The sequence below is a fragment of the Hyperoodon ampullatus genome (genome assembly GCF_949752795.1).
Source record: "Hyperoodon ampullatus genome assembly, chromosome: 13".
Lineage (NCBI taxonomy): Eukaryota > Metazoa > Chordata > Mammalia > Artiodactyla > Ziphiidae > Hyperoodon > Hyperoodon ampullatus.
Genome location: NC_136926.1, coordinates 40,888,248 through 40,901,793, shown reverse-complemented (window position 1 = coordinate 40,901,793; position 13,546 = coordinate 40,888,248). Strand labels below are relative to the sequence as shown.

At 41.7% G+C, this 13,546-nt stretch overlaps 1 protein-coding gene across 2 annotated transcripts in view; it reads left to right on the top strand.

Moving 5' to 3' along the window:
* The window catches only part of ANKRD29 (ankyrin repeat domain 29), a gene marked incomplete at both ends in the record, with an annotated part of 43,468 nt that overhangs the window by 17,232 nt on the left and 12,690 nt on the right, over positions 1–13,546 (top strand). For both annotated transcript variants that reach the window (XM_079717754.1, XM_079717753.1), the window contains 3 exons: positions 269–367; positions 3,792–3,890; positions 8,183–8,281. In XM_079717754.1, coding sequence (XP_079573880.1) covers positions 269–367; positions 3,792–3,890; positions 8,183–8,281 — 297 coding nt within the window. The remainder of the gene's footprint in view (positions 1–268; positions 368–3,791; positions 3,891–8,182; positions 8,282–13,546) is intronic.

The following is a 13,546-nucleotide window of genomic DNA, read 5'->3' as shown; positions in this document are numbered from 1 at the left end:
AAAAAAAAAAAAAAAAAAAAAAAAAAAGATGAGAATTTTCCTATTCTAGCCCAGTTTCCTCATCCAGACCTTGTTACATCTTAACATTTCTGGAACCCAGCAGCCTCGACACTGGTCACTTACCTGAACAAGGAATACAGTCTGTTCAAATATAGCCCCCTCCTAGGCTGGAAGTTTATATGCAAGGATTTTGTTTTGTTTACAAGAATATAAATCAAATGTAATGTAGCCAAATATCTTTTAAAACCAGCCTCTCTCTCTCTCTCAGTCAGGTACAACTGCCCTGTTCTTCGCTGCTCAACAAGGACATAATGATGTTGTGAGATTTCTCTTTGAATTTGGAGCATCCACTGAATTCAGGACCAAAGTAAGAGAATTTTCCTGATTTTATACCTTGTTGAAGACTTTCAGCAGTCATGAGTTTTCATTTCTCTTCATCTATAGTATGAATTTTTGCTTTGCTTTTTACAAGATTTTCAAGCCTAAGAAGGTGGGTTTCACAAGGTTAAGTTGTAATGATTCAGGGGTAGTCCTAGGAATCCAATTCAAAACATGACATTTTTACTTTGGGCTCACAATTGGAGAACTCGGGGTGGGAGGAATTGCTTAGATTCTTTCTTGTACTGGTAACTTTCTACTCTGGGACACTAAATTTTGTTATCAGGATGGATACAGTAGCAGGTGCTTTATAACTTTCCCTGTTTTCATATGCTTTTTTCTGCTTCAAGGTTAATCCCAGTGCTATGATAGGAATTGTTGGAAGTATTAAGCCAATCCTAGTGAATCTGAGAGATTTCTAAGGAGGGTTTGGCAGGCAGTTTACTCTCTGAAATGTCCTCACTGAAATATATAACATATGATTACAGTTTATATAGTTTATATAGTTTTTACAGTTTATATAGTTTAACTGTAAACTATAAACTAAAAACTGTAAACAGTTTATATAGTTTATATAGTTGGGCAAGTTGTGGTTCTTCCTTTGAAGAAGTCATTGATTCTTCATGTTTGACATGTGGATAAGAAAACTGAGGCTGCAGAAAGATAAATTTTGTGTTCACAACATGACTTTTCATGATAATGCTTTGTAGTAGAAGAATTTGAACTGCCATCACATTGTAATTGAAAACTTATTTCTGTCATAAAAAATTACTTCAGTCATAAAAAATTCCTAAAAATTTGCCCTAGTTGGAAACTTTTAGGTTTTCTTAATTCATTGTATGTGATATTTTGATATCAAGGGAGTTTCCAGTGGAGTTTTTTTTCCTGTTAAAACACTATCAAGTAGATCTGAATTTCAGAAAGGGTTTCTGTCTTTTCTAAAACCTACTGTTGGACTGTGTACATGCCTCCAGACATGCTGAATATAATATACAGTAATCCAAAATACATGTGTACAAATATTTTATATTAAATATCATTTTATTTTTAATTATAAAAGCGATACAACTAAAAATAAAAAGTTCTACAAACCTGACTCAACTCTGAACTACGTCAAATGATCGTGTGTGACCACATGGCTGCTTCATTCTTCTTAGCTAACAAGTTATGCTGGCCTTTGTACACGAGCCAGTTTGTGCTGTCCCAGAAATCCATGGAACATGGGACCCAGGGCGAGCAGTTCCACATGTTTCCATTAGGTCAACTGCAGGTGGCCAAGAGTTTTCCATGGGAAGAAGACAGTGTCAGGACGCTTTGAGTTTTAATATGATCCTGTCATCAAAACTGACTTTGTGGGCTTCCTTGGTGGTGCAGTGGTTGAGAGTCCGCCTGCCGATGCAGGGGACGCGGGTTTGTGCCCCGGTCCGGGAAGATCCCAAATGCCGCGGAGCGGCTGGGCCCGTGAGCCATAGCCGCTGAGCCTGCGCGTCTGGAGCCTGTGCCCCGCAACGGGAGAGGCCACAACAGTGAGAGGCCCGCATACTGCAAAAAAAAAAAAAAAAGACCAAACTGACTTTGTGTCAACTGTTCTCATTGTAATTGAACCTATGTCCCCAAAAATGTGTTTTTTAAAATAAAAGGTATCAGCTCTTCTATGACGATCATCATGTTTTATCTGTTCTCTAAACCCATTAGGCAAAGAGCTGGGAAGATTGACACAACAAAACTTGGAAACGTTGGTGCTCGTTGCTGCTAATAGCTTAATAAGCAACTTCTTAGTGCCCACCAGCCTCCACCTCCACCCACCCCCACCAACCTCAGCCCTCCAGTCTCTCTCCTCCATTCCCCACCCTTCAAAACGCAGCTCTTCCCACCACATAGCCAGGCCCTTGCTGAAGCCTTACTCAGCCATGTGCATCCCCCAGCACCTTGCCTACCTGTGAATGCAGGACCATGTGCAGCAGTGTTTCTCCAAAGGAGGCCCACCTGCCTCCTGCACCTCTCGGTCACCTCACATGGCTGGTCAGATGCCCCTTTCTGGGCCTCACTCCAAACCTACTGAATCTGAGGGTGGGGCTGCGAGGGTAGCCATTTTGAATAAACACTCTATGCCCAAATTTAGAAACCACACTATCTTATATCTATGACTTGTATTTTAGAACCACATTCCACGTTCTTCGATTGTTTACAGTTGGCTCAAATGTCCACATACCCATTCACAGAGCCAAAGAAACAACACAATAATCCTAGATGGGAAAAGAGAAAGCCTCAGCCCAGCACATGAGAAAAACCATTAAGGGCTTAACGGACTTGCCTGGTGGCGCTGTGGTTAAGAATCCGCCTGCCAATGCAGGGGACATGGGTTCGAGCCCTGGTCCGGGAAGATCCCACATGCCGCGGAGCAACTAAGCCCGTGCACCACAACTACTGAGCCTGCGCTCTAGAGCCCACGAGCCACAAGTACTGAGCCCGCATGCCGCAACTACTGAAGCCTGCGTGCCTAGAGCCTGTGCTCCACAACAAGAGAAGCCACGGCAATGAGAAGCCAGCGCACTGCAACGAAGAGTAGCCCCGCTCCCCACAACTGGAGAAAGCCCACACGCAGCAATGAAGACCCAACGCAGCCAAAAAAAAAAAAAAAAAAAAAAGGGTTTCAGTTGACCACAAACTCAGTGAGTCAGTATTTGGTGTGGTTGGCGTAAAAGCTAATTCTAATTTAGGCACAGAGATAAAAGTAGAGGAGAGGGAACCGAGGAATGTCCCATCAGGCCGCATCTACTTTGCAGTGCTCTGTTGAGTCCTAGCGCCCACATTTTAAAAGAGGTCTGGACAAATTGGCACATGTTCAAAGGAAAATGCAAAGCAGGAGAGTGAGAAGCACATGGAATAGGCTGCAGTTATCCCCGCTTTCAGTGCATGCAGATCTCGTCCCGTGAAGGCAGGGGCCCAAGAGGTCTACTACCTAAAAACACCTTAATCTCAGAGACCTACAACTGGGTGGACCCACAGGGAGAAGCCGATGTTTGTCAGTTGGGTCTCTGGTGAAACCACAGGAGATGATTCTGGTGATTCCAAGATACAATTGGTACAGACTTCCTGTTCTGTTTCCTTTATTGAGAGGCAAAGAGATGATTCTGCGTTTGACATGAGAAACTTCTAAATTAATTATAATAACTTAGCAAATAGCTATAATATATCTCAAACAAGTCACCCCAGTATACAACATAATGATGCCCTTAAGATGAACTCTGTCATGATTATAAAGAAAAAGTAAAAGAGATAAAAGAGGAAAAGTGTGTTTGTTATTATGTATGGGAAGTTCTTTTCCAAAGTTCTCACCATGTGAAGAGCATCTGCTGGTAAGATGTGTGCTCTCACTGTTTCTAACGCGTTTATACTTCTCATGACCGCAGGACGGGGGCACTGCCCTGCTGGCCGCCAGTCAGTATGGGCACATGAAGGTGGTGGAGACCTTGCTGAAGCACGGAGCCAACATCCACGACCAACTTTATGTGAGTGTGTTTCAAGGGGGCTCTTGGAGGACACTTGCTCATTCCCTCATCACACATAGCATCGCAGTCTATGCCAGAAGTGGCATCTGATATAAATTATTAACAGTTATCAGAGAACTTCAGGGGAGTTGTAAACAGTGTAGAATGATAGAGAAATTAAGAAAGTTGGTGATTAAGATATGACCAGTGGATTTAGGCATTAGGATATATGTATTAAAAGAGCAAAACACTCAGAGGTCACCAAATAGACCAGTACTGAAGTCAGAATGTCAAGGGTTAAGAGAATGGGAGGTCAGTGAGTGATAGTAGAAGGACAGCACTCACCTGAGAAGTATTAAAACAAAAAAGAGAGAAAGTTGATGCAAGATAGAAGTTTCACTCATTAGTTATATGCTCCTTTCCATCTTGACAACCATAGACAATATAAATGCATTTATGTTTTACTGGCATCATAATCAAAGATGTCATTAAAGATGTCAATCTACTGTATCATTAAATTTTTTTTCCAGGACCAAAAGCATTATGACATTTAAATAAAAATGTTCCTGACAACTTTATCCACCCTTCCAAAGTTCAATACCTATGAAATGAGTGATGGGGGAGGATCCTCTGGTAAAAACCCTGTTGAGGACTTGCTCCAGAATTTCTTGTCTGATCATCTCATGGATCTAAAAAGAACAGAAGAACCAATAAAATATTCCTTGGTGACCTTTAGCTTACAATTGTATCAATGCATGTTAGGCAGAATAAAGAACGGTTTGAATATGGGTAAAAAAAAAAAAAGAATTGGCGTCTGAGACATCAAAGGAAAAAGATAGAGTTAAACCAGGTGAGCTTTTTCTATGTAGAAACCCATAATCTTATTTACCCATCTTTGCTCTGCCCTTTTAAATCTCTTGCACATATATTTCATGTACCTATGTAATTAAGAGCTTCAAAAATAATGTGATAGGGCTTCCCTGGTGGTGCAGTGGTTGAGAGTCCGCCTGCCGATGCAGGGGACACGGGTTCGTGCCCCGGTCTGGGAAGATCCCACATGCCGCAGAGCGGCTGGGCCCGTGAGCCATGGCCGCTGAGCCTGTGCTCCGGAGCCTGTGCTCCGCAAGGGGAGAGGCCACAACAGTGAGAGGCCCGCGTACCGCAAAAAAAAAAATAATAATAATGTGATACATACTTATTTGTAACATGACAAGCCCAGTGTATGGACTTGCTGAAAACCAACAAAAGTCCTCCTGTTGTAGAGTTATTTGGGAGGAAGAACACAAAAAAGGAGAAATCAAGTTATTTGGAAGAGAAGTGAGGATGGTTGAATGCAGACCTCTGAAATACATGCACGCCATTGACCCTGAAAGGCATTCACTGCCAGTGTGGGTCTGTTTGCAGCTAATTGACAATTAGCACATTACCCAAGCATTTTTTTTTTTTTTTGTGGTACACGGGCCTCTCACTGTTGTGGCCTCTCCCGTTGCGGAGCACAGGCTCCGGACGCGCAGGCTCAGCGGCCATGGCTCACGGGCCCAGCCACTCCGCAGCATGTGGGATCCTCCTGGACCGGGGCACGAACCCGTGTCCGCTGCATTGGCAGGCAGACTCTCAACCACTGCGCCACCAGGGAAGCCCCACCCAAGCATTTTTAATGGTCACTCTAATTCCGTAGAATTTATGGCAAATGTTATTCTGGTTTTGGAGGAAAAAATAAAATATGGGGAGATAAAGTGACTTGACAGTCTCATGGTGAGGAGTGGAAGAATTCCTGCTTCCATTTGTCTAGGAACCATATTTTAGGCTATTGTACCACTAGACATGAGCCCTATGCCCAGGGGTGCTATACTTTCATAGACGTGTAATGAGATGAGTAAGTGTGAACTTTTCCACTTGAACACCCTTTCCAGAGTTTACACAGATACCTCTGACAAATCACCGGCCTCTTTGAAATCCATAGAAACTAGCCTTAGGCTTTGCACTTCAAAATCTGTTACCACTCTGTGAACCTGTAGCATTCCTGGTTCAATGACTAAACTACTTGACTGTGGTCTGAAGGAGTGATTCTCAACTCTGGCTGTCCATTAGAACCAGGGATCATTAAAAAACAATTCCACTTCCTGGGCCCACCCCTGACCAACTAAACTGGATTCTCTGAGGGCAGCTTGGGCAACAGGTGGTTCTGACATGTGGCCACATCTGAGAAACAGGGGTCTGCAGCTCTGTATTTCTTCAACTGTATATAGTGAAGTTGTATCTGAGAGTGTGTATGAGTATATGTATGTGCAGGTTGAATAGGAAGAGCCCCTGTCTTTGGAAAAGGAAAATGGGTTATGATTTTCATAGCATTACCATTAATAGTCAGCAACCCAAATTGACTGTGGGTATAGATTTTGTACTGTTAGATAACATTCTTCCATAAGGCTCCTTGAAGCAACACTTAATTTTAGAAATGTAGAGTTTGGGGAGATCCCATTCCCATGGTAAATTCCTCTCTGTTACAAGGTAACCTAGAAATTTCATGCACCAGAACTTCCATTTTGTATTAAGACTTTTACCCTTACCTAAACAGTCCAAATATAAATGTTTCCATTAAAAACAGTTGAAATACAGGGCAGGGGGCAGGGAGTGTCAATGATTCTTGAAAACTTCTAGGAACAGAAATGTGTAACGCACAGTAAAAAAAAAAATCCAATGCATGGAGATCCGTCTTGGAAAATTCCTAAGAGTTATCAGCTGCTAAGGGCAGGGAAGACTTTCTGTGGCAACACAGTAAGGAACAGCTGAAAATTGTATCCCCATATCAAACATTTGCTTAAAAATCTGTACAGGCTGAGGCTTCCCTGGCGGTCCAGTGGTTAAGACTCCGAGCTTCCACTGCAGGGGTGCGGGTTTGATCCCTGGTCAGGGAACTAGGATCCCACATGCCGAGTGGCATGGCCAAAAACAAAGAAAGAATCTGTACAGGCTGATTACTTTTTTAATGATTGCGTTGAGGGCAATCTGGCAGCTCAGCTGACACCCACTGGAAATTCAGCACCCTCTGCCTGGTTGGACTTGTAGGGAAGGTGCTTTGATCCTGTGGTTAGTGTTCCTGACCGAGAGGGGTGGTAATTAGCTGGGTTAAGTAGTTTTCCACTTAGGTCTGAAAGTAATGAGGCTCACTCTGTCCTGTGAATGCTGTCTGTGTGAAGTAAGCACCTGGACAGGAGGTGTGCTCTCGACTGACCGATGTACTTGCTGAAATTAACCAATGATACATCTTCAAGAAAAAAGAAAGGCCCAAAAGATGTACAGGCCCAGTTAAAAAGAAAACTAAAGAAAATTGGAAACAAGCACTTGCTTTGGGCTTTTTATGCACGACTGCTTAGTTGTGTATATAGGTATTGTTGGCATCCGCTGGGCTGGCACGGAGAGAATTCATGGACATTCTTACCAGGGTGGGTATTCTGGAAGCATCTTGTGTTTTAAAGCTTAGAGGAACTGCATGTTGGGAGAACATGGATAAGGGAGCACAAAAGAGAAAGGAGTAGGGAATATCTAATTACAAGGATACTTTTCATTCCCAATTCATTAGAGCACACAAAATAGATTTGAGGGATTTGTTTTTTGGGTTTTTTTTTTTTGTTTTTTTGAGGTACGCGGGCCTCTCACTGTTGTGGCCTCTCCCGTTGCGGAGCACAGGCTCTGGACGCGCAGGCTCAGCGGCCATGGCTCACGGGCCCAGCCGTTCTGCGGCATGTGGGATCTTCCCAGACCAGGGCACGAACCCGTGTCCCCTGCATCGGCAGGCGGACTCTCAACCACTGTGCCACCAGGGAAGCCCTGTTTTTTATTAACAGATTTTATTTTGTTTTTTGTTTTTTAATGAACATTTAGCTCTTAGTGACAAAAGGATTGCAATGGAAAATTGTATTAAATGTGTATATTTTTTAAAATCTAAATACAAGAGGGTGGACTCTGAGATCATGCAACAAAAGCAGAAGGCAGCTAATGAGAAACCTATGCAGACAGAGGAAAATGATGATTATTTGGAAAACCTGAGTTTTCCAACTAGATGTATCATAAGCTGTATGACCAAGATTTTATAGAGTGAATAGTCATTACATATGTCGTAACTCATCCTTATACAACTGTCTATTTTAAACTTTACCTTTCAGCCTGACTTAGTGTGATGTTTTAGAATGGTTCTTCAATGAAGAAAACGCCACACATGTTAAAAGGGGGGAGGGGAGGAAATAAAAATCTAATTTCTTTTATAATAAATGTGAAAGATGACTTGTTAACACTTTCAATTTGCTATCTGTCAGGATGGAGCCACCGCACTCTTCCTAGCTGCCCAAGGTGGTTATTTGGATGTGATTCGATTACTGTTGTCCTCAGGAGCAAAAGTCAACCAGCCGAGGCAGGTAATGTTTGCGCGTGCTGCATGGGGCGGTAGGCGGGGGCGGGCCTGTGGTCCTGTGGCAGCACGTGCCTAAGATAACCAGTCAGCACCGGGCGTCTCTAAACCCTTTTGCCTCTGGGTAAAAGTTCATCTTTGATTAGGGTTTTCCCTGTTCTTTGCCTTGGGCTCACCCGAAAGGTTAGGAAATCAGGCTGACGCCACTATTCAGATGTTTGGCGTCTGAGGTCAAGTACATACTCTGCCACCTCCTGTTCAAATAAATGATGGCTGTACTGGGGTCAGGAGAGTAGGCTAGCCTGGGACATAGGTAAATAGAGGCGGGTCAGGTAGCCTTGCCCTTGCTCAGTCCCTCTGCTGATATGCTGCCTTATCTCCTACCCACCACTTCTTGTGCTGAGCCAAAGAGGAGTCCATGTTCTTGGAATTATTACTGGGTTCCGCACCTTCATCTATCACGATTACAACACCATTGAGACTTCATTTACCAAAAGAAGTTATCTGGCAAATCAATTAACTGATACTTAAAGGAACAGGACTACAAGGTAATACAGGACACATTTATAAATGGTATAGAACCATCCAAATTATATAATTTATTATATAGTTATTATAAATTATAATAAATTATATATTTATAAATATATAATTATATAAATTATAAATATAATTTGTATAATTTATATAATTATATATATTATATAATTATAAATATATAATTATATATTTATAAAATATATAAAATTATATATTTATAATATATTTATTATTTATTATAATTATAATTAGCCTCTCATAACTATTTCTGCACTAATCCATTTGTTTTTAACGAAACATTTCAGATTAAGGTAACATTACTTTAAAGGTAGTTTTCTAGGGAAAAGTCAAGCTGATAACTTACCAGTAAATGACATGCAGGCAGATTCCCACTGTCATGTGGCCTGATGTGGGAAGACCTGTATGCTCGTTAGTGAATAGCTATAGGAACCTTAAGGTCGGCCTGAGCTCTTGGCCACAGGCTTCTTCAGACTTTAGAAATCCAAGTGCATAAGCAACCTGAGAAAAGAAAGAGCCTTTGGGCAAAGTGGATTGGAGGTCAGGAATCCTGAGTTTTAGATCCAGCTCTGCCACTAACTAGCTGTGTGGTTTTGAACAAGTAAATGAACCTCTCTGGACCTCTGTTACTTTATCTGAAAATTAGAAGGCTGGACAAAATGATCCTGATAATATCTTCAAGTTCCCAAATTTTGATAATTGTTTTATTCAATGTTCAATCTGTATTTCTTGAGCACTTGTCACGTGACAGACACTGCTATGAATATAAGATCATAATTTTAAACATGTTCTTAGGTTTGGATGGCCCCAGTAATACTCCTGGGAAAGGATGCTTTTAGAAAAAAACAGCACTTCCATACCTTCCAATGTTGACATTTGGGAATTGGAATTTAGTATTTTCTTGTTGGTCCTTCTTATTTTGAAATCATTGATTGATTCTGAATCAGAGTCTTCATTTTTGAAAATTAATGAAAGGAATTTATTTTAGATTGCTTAAGTTTGATTTGGAGGCCATTATTGAGGGTACCACTGTGAATTTAGAAATGAGAGATTATCAAGATGGTCAAGTCTCTCTGTACATCTGGCACTTCAAAAACTCTGGTTGTAAAGATGCATTATTTGTATGCCTAAGGTACTGTTTGTAAAAAACCAAGTTGACATAAGAGATCATATTTCAAATGTTGCCTGAATTATGTCCATTTAACCCTAAATTGAGTCGTGTGATGGCATTAAAGCCAAGAAGTTAAAGAGTAAGCCATCAGCGCCGTGGTAGCCACAACACACCGCAGCTGTATTTCATCCCTCAGGAGTGAGGATAACCTGGGCAAAGTGGGCTACCCAGCCTGGGAACGGGAGGAGCCCACCCTTGGGTCAAGGAGCAAGTGACATGCCCTTCCAACAACTGCATCTCGAATGCAACTGTTTGGAATTGTGAGTGTCCAGATCTGAAAAGATGGTTATTTAGGGAGAGGTGTTTTATAAAATAAGAATTGCTTTAGGGGGGGAAAGCGATGAAATTTTTCCTTTTCATAGAGTGCAGTAACCCCTTTGTACCCTCACACCATAATCTTTTTACTACCACAAGCTTATAGTTAAAGGTGATCTAGCCAGGTCAGACTAGTCCAAGTTCTGTCTTCTGTAAAAGAGTAAACTTTGCATGTTTAATTCCATTCCAAGAAAACAAGAAGTGTCAGGAATACAGCAAAAGTGATATCAACCCCAGCTGACTTTGTCACAAGTTATGAAGAGGTTAAAAAAAAAGTCTAATTAAAACTTTCCATTAAAATGGCCTGTACGTGGTAGACGGTTATATAGGTAGGACATTTGGAAGCCAATATTTTATTCTGAAATCTCAGCTGACACATTGAATCATTGTCAGAAAATTCTTGAATTTACAAAATGAGGACAAGGATATTTGCCTGGTTTAATTTCTTAATATTTTTAGATAAATCTGATTTCTAATTTTTGCTTTGCCATTCCAAAGAGTCCTGACATTTTATGGTACACTGTGCCAGGATGTGAATGAAGCTGCACTGAAATTATTCAGCTAACATTTGATCTGAGCTTCAGGGAACCTGAACGGTAGTAGAAATGACTTTTCCTCGTAATTCTATCACTGAAGAACTAACTGAAAACCTTCTTAGTACTCTTGTAGAAGGAATCATATGCATAAAGCAAGCCATAGGCAGATTTTGGAATGACTAATTTCGTTTTTTTTTCTTTCTTTCTTTTTAATTTTTTATCCCTGGAAAGACTAAATTACTTTTGAAACTTGAAAAATTTACCTTCTAAGCTGTCCTGAATAAAGAGGTCAAGAGTCACAGACATAATTGAAATCCACAGCCATTTAAAACCTCATTTCCAGTTCTTTCTATGTGTCCTCACCAAGTAGAGTTGATATGACTCAAACCTTTTTAATCACTAGCTGAGATGGCTAGTTAGTCTGTTTTCCTACCAACAAAATGCTTTGACATACACTTTTCCCAACTCAACTCACGCAGCCCATTAACATGATGCTTTTATAGAGAGGCGAAGGTCGGGCTCTGTTTACCTGGGGCTGAGGTTGGCCTGTCATCACTCATCTCTGTCTAGTCCTCTTAATATGCTAATCAGCATTTCTTTGAAGCCTGACCAAAACGCCATCTCATAAAGTGCCTTCTCTATCAGAAGCCTTGGTTTGGACTTGTATGCAGAGATGCTGGGACCCAGACAGTATCCTTTCTCCCAGGTTGTAAGCTTGGAGGGCAACCCAGTGGTGGGCAACGGGCAACATAGAGTCAGCAGATGGGTGCAGTGTCCTGAGGGTTCCGAGAAGGGAGCGGACCACAGTAGGGAGGCCCTGCTGCTTGCATGCCCTCTACTCTCAGAAAAACCATGTTGACCGCCAGAGGGCACCCTGTGGCCTGGGCAGAGCGCCCATAAGGCCTGGAAGGCTGCAGGGCATGGTGATCAGTACTGGGAACTGGAACAAGGCTCCGAATCAGGGCCCGGGCTCCTGAGCAGGACAGGAGGATTCTAAGAGCCAGCTAGGAAGCCAGAGCCACGTCTCGGGGCTGGGACTGTGGATGGGGCAAGTGGGCAACTTTGTAGTTACAGGGATATGGTTAAGAAAATGAAACACAGTCCCAGTTTTGCTTATGCACTGTGTGACCTTGAACAAATCGCTTTCTCTCCCTGAATCTCATTTTTTTCATCTGTAAAACCATGATAATGATGGTACCTTTGCTATAGGAATACTGTGAGAATTAAAAAAATAAACAATCCCTGCAAAACTCTTCATGCAGTGGCCAGTATAAACCGAGTACCTAGTAAATGTTAGGTATGGTATTATCATTTCTATTCCATCCAGGCCTTCCTGGAATAGAAAACCCATCAGAAATCAAGGCTGCTCTCTTTCCCTCGTAAGCCAAGTTGTCTCTGTCATCTCAAAGTCCCTTCTTTCCTCTCTTTCTCTCTCCCTACTCCTTTTCATTTGGATCAGCTTCTTCTGCCTACGTATCTTGTATGCGGTCCCCAAGTTTACAGGTCAGGCTCCCAGACTCTTGGCGTAGCCATGTCACTGTCGCAGCTCATCCCTGCCCTCCAGGCCACAGTGGACTGGCTGGCCTGCCCATCCTCAGTCTGATCACTTGTGGCTGGGAGAATGGGTCAGGGTGTGGGCAATGAAGGCATCTAGTAACATATTTTACAGGTTCATTTGCTGGACCAAGGACACAGAGTAGAGGGACCCAGTACTGAGAAATGGGCTCCAGGGCCGGTAGCAAAGGTGTCTCCATATTGAACCCCCTGTGTTACTGATGAGGTTCCTTATAATCTCTTGAACCCCCAACTTAGAATAGAATTGGTCCCCAGCACTTGTTGTCTGGCTCAAGCCTGCAGGTGAAGTAGTCTAAGTATAGGTACTGGAAGGCAGTAGAAGCAAAGAGCTAGTGCCACTTAATACACTTATTGCCATGGGAGAGAATGGCTTTATGGTTTTAATTCTTTTTTCTAAATCATCTTTAGGAGCCTAAATAAGACCAAATAAAATTTAGTCTCTAATACAAGTCACATCATATACTCCATCTCATGCTGTGACCTCCCTATAAAAATATATTAGAGGAGACTTGAAAATATTATCTCAAATGGAATGAGGGAATAACAGAGCTGGAAGGAACTGCAAAGGTCCCCTATTTAACCATCCATCAGGTACTAGAAGCTGATTGGTAATCAGCCACTGTCAAACCTCTCCAGGCCTGGGGAACTCATTACTACCTCATCAGCTCATTTAGTCTTTAACCAGCCCTCCTTATCATTCCTTTCTTACATTGAGCCAGTGTACCACTTGGTATGCAAAATAAGTCTAAATTTTTTTCCGCTTGTCATGCACACAAATAGTAAACAACAGCTGTCATAACCCAGGTGAATCCCATCTTCTTCAAGCTAAATGTTCTATTTCTTCAAAAAAAAAAAGTACAGCTGAGATTGTAACGTCTACTTCATGACAATTTCTTTGATTTAATATACTTTAAAACTGTATATTTTTGTCAAGAAGTATTTTAAAACTTACATAAATATTTTCAGACGTTTTTCCTATTCCGATTCTCTCCAAAGCTCTACAAAAAAGAAGCTAAATCGACTTAATTGCCCTCATTTTTATTATGAAGGCATCTTCACAATGAAGATTCTGACTATTGTAATAGAAGGGAAATATATGACAAAGCAGAAATTGAGG